General features: G+C 47.5%; 1 protein-coding gene across 1 annotated transcript; it reads right to left on the bottom strand.

Annotated features, from left to right (window-relative positions):
- Positions 1–283: 283 nt before the first annotated feature.
- On the bottom strand, positions 284–607 carry LOC119973757 (60S acidic ribosomal protein P1-like). Its single transcript, XM_038812182.1, has one exon. It carries the CDS (start codon positions 605–607, stop codon positions 284–286), a length of 324 nt encoding a protein of 107 aa, XP_038668110.1.
- Between the last annotated feature and the right edge of the window lie 8,152 nt (positions 608–8,759).

The following is an 8,759-nucleotide window of genomic DNA, read 5'->3' as shown; positions in this document are numbered from 1 at the left end:
CTTCATGACCCACGCCGGTTGACCTTCACGACCCACCATTTTCTCTTACCTTGTTTGCAGCTGACAAAATGGAGGAATCACAATCATGCCCAAAGCACATGATGGCGACGTCCGTGACCTGCTCTCTGCCTTAGGCAGGAAGATTATATGGAATTTTTTTAAAAATGTCCTGTGTCTCCGATTGCGCAAATTTGCAGTCTTCAGCTGCAGCAGCCGACTTTTACATTCAATTTTTATTTATTTTTTTGTAAATTGTAGCAATGTTGTTGCATGGCATGTTTAATCAGAGACCAAAGTCCATGTCATCGTCAAACTCTTCAGATTCTTCCTGTTTCGTCTCTTCCTTTTTCTCTTCAGTAGCAACAAGGGCAGCACTGGAAACAACTGCTGCAGCAGCTGGGGCACTGCTGCCAGCACAAACCTTGCAGATCAGACTATTGACATCAATATTAGCAAATGCCTTGGCAAACAGACTAGGCCAGGCTGGCTCAATGGTCACACCAGCTGTTTTAATCAGGTCCTTGAGTTTGTCTTTGGTGACAGTGACCTCGTGGTCGTGCAAGATGAGCGTGCTGCAGATACAGGCGAGTATCGAGGTGGAGGCCATGGCTATGGATCTCTGTGGGTGGGTCCAATGGTGCTAGTCGCTGGGGGGAAACTCATCCTTATCTTCGTTCAGAAGAACCAAGCACTTCCGAACCGGGCAGAGTGAGCAGCAGCCAGCGTTTAACTATGCTGGCTGCGAGCAGCCATTTTACCATATTCAAAAAATGTGGCTTCACTGGGCATGCGTGGCCGCTCATCGGTGCGCATGCGTAAGACTCTGCGCATGTGCACCGATGAGTGGGCACACACATGCAGTGCGGCCACATTTTAAAAATATGGTTAAAAGGCCACTTGCAGCCGGCATAATTAAAAGCCAGCTGCTGCGGCTGTTGCCCGCGAATTTGCACAATCGGGAGCGCCACGGCGGACGGCTCTGCAACCCTCCCGACACACAACCCACCCCGCCGGTCACGCTTCCAACTTTGAAGATCACTGGAGTAAGAGACTACCCCCTGTGGGTGCTCTAACATCTCTTGGTTACAGTGCATTTTAGTTAGATCACCCACAATATGACCATAACTTTGCTGCCATTGATATAAGCTTACACATTGATTCAGTAGGGTACATGGAATAGATATAACAATGTTTACCCTATCACATTACAGAAAGTAACCGCTTTTTTTTCAAAACTTAACATGTTACAAAATGTTTTAAAATTAGTAATTATCAAGTGAGTCCTTTTGAACAATTCTGTGCAGAAAGGTTAAACATATATTTTGCAATGGTTAGCACTGCTGCCTCAAAGCACTGAGGACCCAGGTTCTCCCCCCATGTCTGTGAGGGTTTGATCCCCACAACCCAAAGGTGTGCAGGTTAGGTGGATTGGCCAAGCTAAATTGCCCTTTAATTGGAAAAAAATTGGATACTCTAAATTTAAAAACAAACAACACAACTTGTTCCTTTCAACAGTATCCAAATTCTGATCAAATCTGTTACAGAATGGCATTTTGAGTGCAGAGTGTTCTTATAAGCCTTTCTTCTATGTAATTGTTTCACTGAGGTCTGTTGAGGTGTCTGGGCTTGTGCGTGCTTTAAGTGGGTTTTTTCAGTCTGCAAGAGGTGACCTGTTAGCAAGATCTGTTTTACTAGAGCTCCTGTTTTCAGTTCTTACTGTTACCACTGTTCTGCTGAGTTACAGTTAAACTTCGCTATTTATTGATATGAAAAGTTCCTTCTTTAAAACAACACAGGAGTACCACCTTTGTAGTATCAAGTCACCATATCTTTTGGCGAAGAGGAGAAAACAACAAGAAAATAAAACAACGTTTTTCGATGTTCAGTGTGGCAACATGAGGTTGCATTCAGTTTTCATTGTAGGTTCATTCAACGGAATTTCAAGTTAGCAGCACCAATGGCTATTTTCAGGGCGGTCGGTAAGTTTGATGAGAGAAACAAGAGACGGGCTGAATACCTGGAGAAGTTGCAGCATCTTTAATAAAGCTTATTATAATCAAGACATTGCTTTTTGTATTTATGCCCTGTTGGGGAGAAGTGTTAGGAAACTCTTTCTCTTGTAATTCTGTTGTCTGTTGAGGGTACTGAGCATGTGAGCTTTGGCAGGCTTTTTCAGTTTGCAAGAAAGGTGACCTGTAAGCAAGATCTGTTTTACTAGAGCTCATGTTTTCATAATAATAATAATATTTATTGTCACAGGTAGGCTTACATTAACACTGCAATGAAGTTACTGTGAAAAGCCCAGAGATGCCACATTCCGGCGACTTGGATACACAGAGGGAGAATTCAGAATGTCCAATTCACCCCAGAGCACATCTTTTGGGACATTGCTGTTCTCAGAGTTAAGAAGTTCCTCATTTTAAACAAACAAATTAAATTACCTCCTTTGGTTTCAAGTTAACACAAAATCATTAACAATGGCAAAGGGCAGAAAGATAGCTCTTTGCTAAATAGGAACCATTTTTAAATTCACTAGGCAGTCCGCTGACTAGCTGGGACCAATACTCTTAGTCCCCGATGTAAATATAGATAGAGGACAGCCAAAACGTGCCCAGCAAAGTCCCACAACCAACAATGAGAGTAATCAGATCATTTGTGTTTTAAATTTATGTTGATTGGAGGGATAAATATTGGCAGGGGAGGCTCCCTCTACTCTTCAAATTAGTGTCATTCCATCTCTGAAAGTCAGCCCCTCCAGAAGTGCAGTTAGGGTGCAGCTGCTCTGAAATATCTGCCTGAATTGGTGTACAAATCTCTAGAGTGGGATTGGAACCACAACATTCAGAGGCAACATTTTGTGCACTGAACCGAGGCTGACAGATTGGAATGTGGGTAAATACACCTCTAGTAGCCTTACAGCCTCAGGATTTTCCAAATTCACTGGAAGATGCAAAGGTTTGGGTCATTAACATGGTGCCTAATCTGCTCATATCTTCTTTGGCCAAGCTAAAATCAAAATTAAGAGATTAAGCCTGAAAATAAATAAAGAGTAACATATTACCAATTTGTAAATAATAGTGTAGCCACCTGGGGTGGCCACGTCCCGATTACAAAATGGACACTTTCAGAGAATGAAGGGAAAAATGGGCAATGCTGAGAAAGCAAGCAGGTGCAAGGTTTGTCTGTTGATTGGAGTTTGCAGCTCCCAGACAAGACTGATACTGCAAAACCATTAGCATACTAATGAGCCATCTCCGGGGACAAAAGAGAAACATTTAAGCAAACGACACCAAAGCAGACATCCCGGCGCCAGAGAAGACTAGACAAAGCAGGCCAATGGCCAACTAGGGCCCGCCCAGCAATCAGGGCAGCCACCCCTTTATTGGAGGAAATCGATACCAATAATCAGAATATGGTCCAATTAATTGGGACCAAGTTCAAGGACCGCCCAAAAGTGCGCGAAGCCCCCTTTGGGTATAAGAAGAAGCCCCCAAGAGAGAATCGTTCTTCTTGACCTTGGCTCTCAGCGACGAGAGGCCTGTCTAGCAGCTGCACCAGAACAAAAAGTCCAAAGTCAACACACGCTACGGGATAGACGCTCCTAGCTACTATTCCGTACCAGCTCAACCTCAGCAGCCTCAGAACCGGACAACGGCCATTGTTCCTCTGACTGAGTGGGCGCCCGAAGCTAAGTATAGGCTTTAGTAATAGTGATAGTTTAGTTGGTAGAGTTTGTGCATGAGTATAATTGACTGTGTGTGTAAATAAATGAGCATTGATTTCGAACTTACTAACTGGTGTATCGAGTCTTTGATCAGTATTCGGTTTTGAACCTTGTGGCGGTATCGAAAGATACCTGGCGACTCTTGAGCAAACGTAATTAGAATTAAGGAAGGTGCCATTATTAACTGCCATAAACAGATCCAATTAAAGAGAGAACACAACATGCAACAATAGTGATTCCACAATCACTAATCTGACAAATATGTACTTCACAAATGGAATACTTATTCTCCTCGGCTATGACTACCAATTTAAATTTAGATAGCGTCACTGGGGCATGTGAAATGTTCCCAAGCGGTCCCTGCACAATATGCTCGTTAATGTCACTCCAACTTGCATTTATTTTTATTTATTTTTAATGTTTTTATTAAGGTATTTGTACATCAAACACAACCACAACCAAAAAGAGAGCAAATAGGAATTCACACAGCAAATAAATATCTAGCACTCCACCATCCACCCTCCCTGCCACTACCCTCCACCTCCTTTTTTAACCCTAACAATGCCCCCTCCCCTCCCCCGGCTGACTTCTTAACTATTCTTGAAGTAGCGATAAACGGTTTCCGTATCCTGGCAAACCCCTCCACAGTCCCTCTCAAGCGAACTTGATTTTTTCCATCCTGAGGAATCCCGCCAGGTCGCTCACCCACACCACCGGTTTCAGTGGCCCAGAGTCCCTCCGTTCCAGCAGGATCCGTCTCCGGACTACCAGGGAGGCAAAGGCCAGCATGTCGGCCTCTTTTGCCCCCTGGACTCCCGGCACTCCAAAGATTGCCACTTCTGGACTCGGGACCACCTCCACCCTCAATACCTTCAACATAACGGCAGCAAACCCCCGTCAGAATCCTTCCAGCTTCGGTCAGGTCCAAAACATGTGGTCATGGTGCTGTGCAAGGGGGGGGGGGGGGGGGGCGTAAACCCACACCTACCCTCCACTCCCTCAAAAAACCTACTCTTCCTGGTCACTGTCATATGTGCCCTGTGGACTACTTTAAATTGAATGAGGCTAAGCCTAGAACACAAAGAGGATGTGTTCACTCTCCTCAAAGCCTCCCCCCACAGCCCAGCTTCCAAATTCCTCCCCAGCTCTTCTTCCCACTTGCTCTTGACTTCTCCCATCTGGGCACCCTCCCAGTCCATTAATTCTTTGTAAATCTTCGACACTCTGCCCTCACCAACCCTGTTTTTAACACCACCTTGTCCTGCAACCCTAGGGGCGGCTGTCGGGAAAGGACGGCACCTGCAAGTACCAGGGCCTATTCCCGCAAGGCAGCTCTTATTCCTCGATGAAACTCAAAAAGCGGCCCGCAACAAATGGGTCAAGCCTCACTCTTCCCCATGTTTAACCTATAACCAGAGAACCATAAGACATAGGAGCAGAATTAGGCTACTTGGTGGTATGATTAGCATAGCTGCCTGCCATTGGTGCAGAACACCGGCTTACCATTGGCCCTGGTCGGTCATGTGCCTCTCGACCGGTTGGTTGAGACCAGTCATGTGACGGCTTCCCGATTGGTTGAGAGGCTGAGTTAACCCCGCCTCCAGGGTGGGGTATAAATACCCAGTACGCTCGGCGGTCATCCTTCTACTGTAATCGACCACAGGGCTAACATCTAGTAGATTAAAGCCATACTTTTGTCCAGCAACTCATCTCGCCTTCAATTGATGGTACATCAATTTAATCTACTAGAAATTTGAAGGTGGAGCTCCGGATCAAGCCCGAATGCCTTCGCATCAGCCCGCAAACTCCGAACGCATCGGAAATCTTCAAGCATTGGCTGGCGTGTTTCGATACCTATCTGCCGACCGCAAGCAGCCCACCCACCATGGCACAGAAGCTTCATATTCTCCATTCCAGCGTGGGCATGGTGGCCTACGCGATGATAGGGGAAGAAAAGGAATACGACGAGGCCATAGATAAGCTAAAAGGACAATATCTTAAGCCGGTAAACCGAGTGTTCGCCCGACATCTGCTGGTACCAGACAACAGTTCCATGCCCATATAGCTACTCAGACTGACAAACCAGTCTGCTACAATCCACGTGGTGGGTGTGACGTTGAATCAACCCTGTGTCTGTACTCCCTGACTGTCTCCACTGGAAAGAGAAAGATCATGTGTGTTGTGTCCTTTTTATATGGGTTGGTGTAATGCCCCTCTGTGGTAGTGTCACCTCTGTGTGTATCGTGAATGCCCATTGGCCGTGTCCTATCTAACTGATCTATTGGTTGAGTGTCTGTGTGTCATGTCTCTGGTGCTCCCTCTAGTGTCTAGCTAGTCTACGTGTACTTACATTAACCCCTTGTGTATCTACAGTGATGCATATCACCACAGTTAGTACTTCTGTGTACTACGACTTCTGGCTGTTCACCCTCCCCTTCAGAATGTCCTGTGTTTGTTCTGGCTGAATTCCTCCAAAATGCCCACGATCCCCTCCCCCCAACACGTTCCAATGGGTTCGATGTATAAAAGCAATTTTCCGTCCACATACAGCGAGACCTTGTGCTTCACCCCTCCCCCACATGTCCCCTGCCAACCCCTTGACGCTCTAAGCGCCATTTCCAATGGCTCTGTCACCAAGGCAAAAAGCAATGGGGAGAGTGGACATCCCTGCCTCGTCCCACGATGCTGCCAGTGTCCAGTACAACATCCGGACCACTCCACAAACCCCTGCCGAACTGTCCCAGCACATCCCATAAGTAACCCCATCCTACCAATCAAAGGCCTCTACTGCGACCGCCCCACATTTCGTCCCTCCAGGGTCATCATTGTAACGTTTAACAAACACCTAACATTGGCCGACAGATGCCTCCCCTTTACAAATCCCGTCTGGTCTTCCCCTATCACCCCCGGCACACAGTCCCCAATCCGTGAGGCCAAGCATCTACATTTCTGCAATGAAATTGGACGGTAGGACGTCCGGTGGCAGCCATGGTGTGAGTGGTTGCATACTTTTGGATCTTTTGTTGAGGAAACTGGTGCAGGAGTGATGGAAGGAGAGGGTGTCCCACCAGTGGATGGATTTGTGGACCAATAGTTTTAAAAAGAAAGGAGCATTTGGAGCGACAAGCTGTACCTGCGACACAGAGGAAGATGGGGGAGGGTTATGGTCCAGCCCTAACGTCTTAGTAGTGGATGGAGCCGCTGGTGGAGCACTTGAACGAGAAGTGCACCCAGCGGAGAAAGTAGACTTTGGAGAATCTAGCGAGTATGGTGGACCCGATTAAGGCAGGGATTGACCACCTGGAAATGAGGCTGGGGGCTCAGCACCAGGCAATCCTGGCAGTGAACTTCGAGTGCATCAGGGAGGAAGTGATGGAATTTGTGAGGGTGGGTGGGTGGCGGTGGGGGTGGGGGTTACTGGTATAGGGTGGATACGTTGGCTTGAGTAGGGTGATCATTGCTCGGCACAACATCGAGGGCCGAAGGGCCTGTTCTGTCCTGTACTGTTCTATAAACAGACTGGCAGGATAAGGAGGACATTGAACTTTGGAGGAGGTGTTCGTTTCTGTTTCTTTTGGTTCGTTTTCTCTGGGGGCCATGATCCTGTGTTCTTCTGTGGGGAATGGGTGGTGCTGTTTTCTTTGTTTTGGGGTTTGAATGTTGTTGTTGTTTGCAGCAGGATAGTGTTTGAGCAGGGGGAGGGTCGGGGGAAAAATCAGTAGGGTGGAGGATGCTAGGTACCATCGGTGGGGGCTATTGTTCTTGTACAGGGCTGCCTTCGCCCTGCTAAATTCCACCCTGCGCTTTGCCAGGTCTGCCTCAATGTTCTGATAGATTTTGTGTCCCTCCCAGCTGCAAGCCTTCGTTTGTGTGGTTCAGCAAAGGATCTTCGCTCTCGGCTGACCACCCCCCGCCGCCTTGGGTTTCGGCCGGAGCGATTTGTGAGCCTTGCTGATCGGCTTGGGACGCTGTCTCTCCCCACTAGCTTTCCCAGAATTTGAGCCACTTAGTCGGACGGGTCCCTGCCCTCGCTGCCTCCTGGCAGGCCCATTATTCTGATATTTTGTCGCCTTGACAAAACTTCATGGTCCTCCACCTTCCCTTTCAGGCACCTCCACCACCCCCACCTCGACTGCCGCCTTTATTTTGGCCTTAATGTCGTCCCCCACCTCCTTCAGTTCCCTCGTGAGGAACGTTTTCTATCCATCGCCTGGAAGAGGGTGAGGGGAAGCTTGTTTTCAGGTCGCTGGTCTCCCTCTCTCAGGAGTGGCGGGGACCCCTTGCCTCATGGATCTACTGACCCACTTGCTTGCCTGACCCTTGCAGTCATTTTTGCTGTCTCTGTGGCCTCTTGAACTGCTGCTTCCTGGCATCTTTGCTGTATTTCATTTTGTTGAGGGTGAGGAAATGTTTTCATCCGATTTTGTGGGGAAATTCGGCTGAATGTGTCGATCATTCTGTCTTTCGGAGGAGAGTCACCTGATGTGTGACTGCTCAGCGCATCTCCGTCACTGTGTCGGCTCCTTATCCTTCTTTAATATAAGAGAAATTGAGGCCTGCGAAAGGGTGGTTCACAGAGAACCCCTGAACAAGGAGTCATTAAACATGTCCACCATTCATGGAATCAGCTGATCTGCAAATGTCTTATAAAACTCGATGGGAAACCCATCAGGGCCGGGAGCTTTGCATCAATCAAATGCCTTTTAGTATCTCCTCACGACTTATTGTCCCCACCCAATTTCAATCCCGAGCTCTTTCTCCCATTTTTCTCTTGTCTAAGTCAGTGAGGAGCGAGCTTTTCTCAACAGTCACCCATACAAGACCCCACAGTTTCCCCCGATAGCGATTGTCCTGGTGTCTGTGGGTATGTCTTTCTTTCCATACAGAGGAGATTTTTGATTTGCACATGTCGTAGCTTGTTCCCCCTGGTCAGTTGGAGCCTCTTTGTCAGCTCTTTAGTGTTGTCAGTCTATTGTCCGTGTAGGAGTCACTGACTGTCAGTGTCCCCCGTCCTGTCTCCACCTTTTAAAGATGG

This window comes from Scyliorhinus canicula, chromosome 11 (genome assembly GCF_902713615.1).
Source record: "Scyliorhinus canicula chromosome 11, sScyCan1.1, whole genome shotgun sequence".
Classification (NCBI taxonomy): domain Eukaryota; kingdom Metazoa; phylum Chordata; class Chondrichthyes; order Carcharhiniformes; family Scyliorhinidae; genus Scyliorhinus; species Scyliorhinus canicula.
Note: the sequence above shows the minus strand (reverse complement) of the source record. Positions and strands in the feature narration are given on the sequence as shown.

Bases quoted from the DNA above. Each gene is read 5' to 3' on its own strand.
- LOC119973757 (XM_038812182.1), bottom strand. From the start codon at position 607: ATGGCCTCCACCTCGATACTCGCCTGTATCTGCAGCACGCTCATCTTG.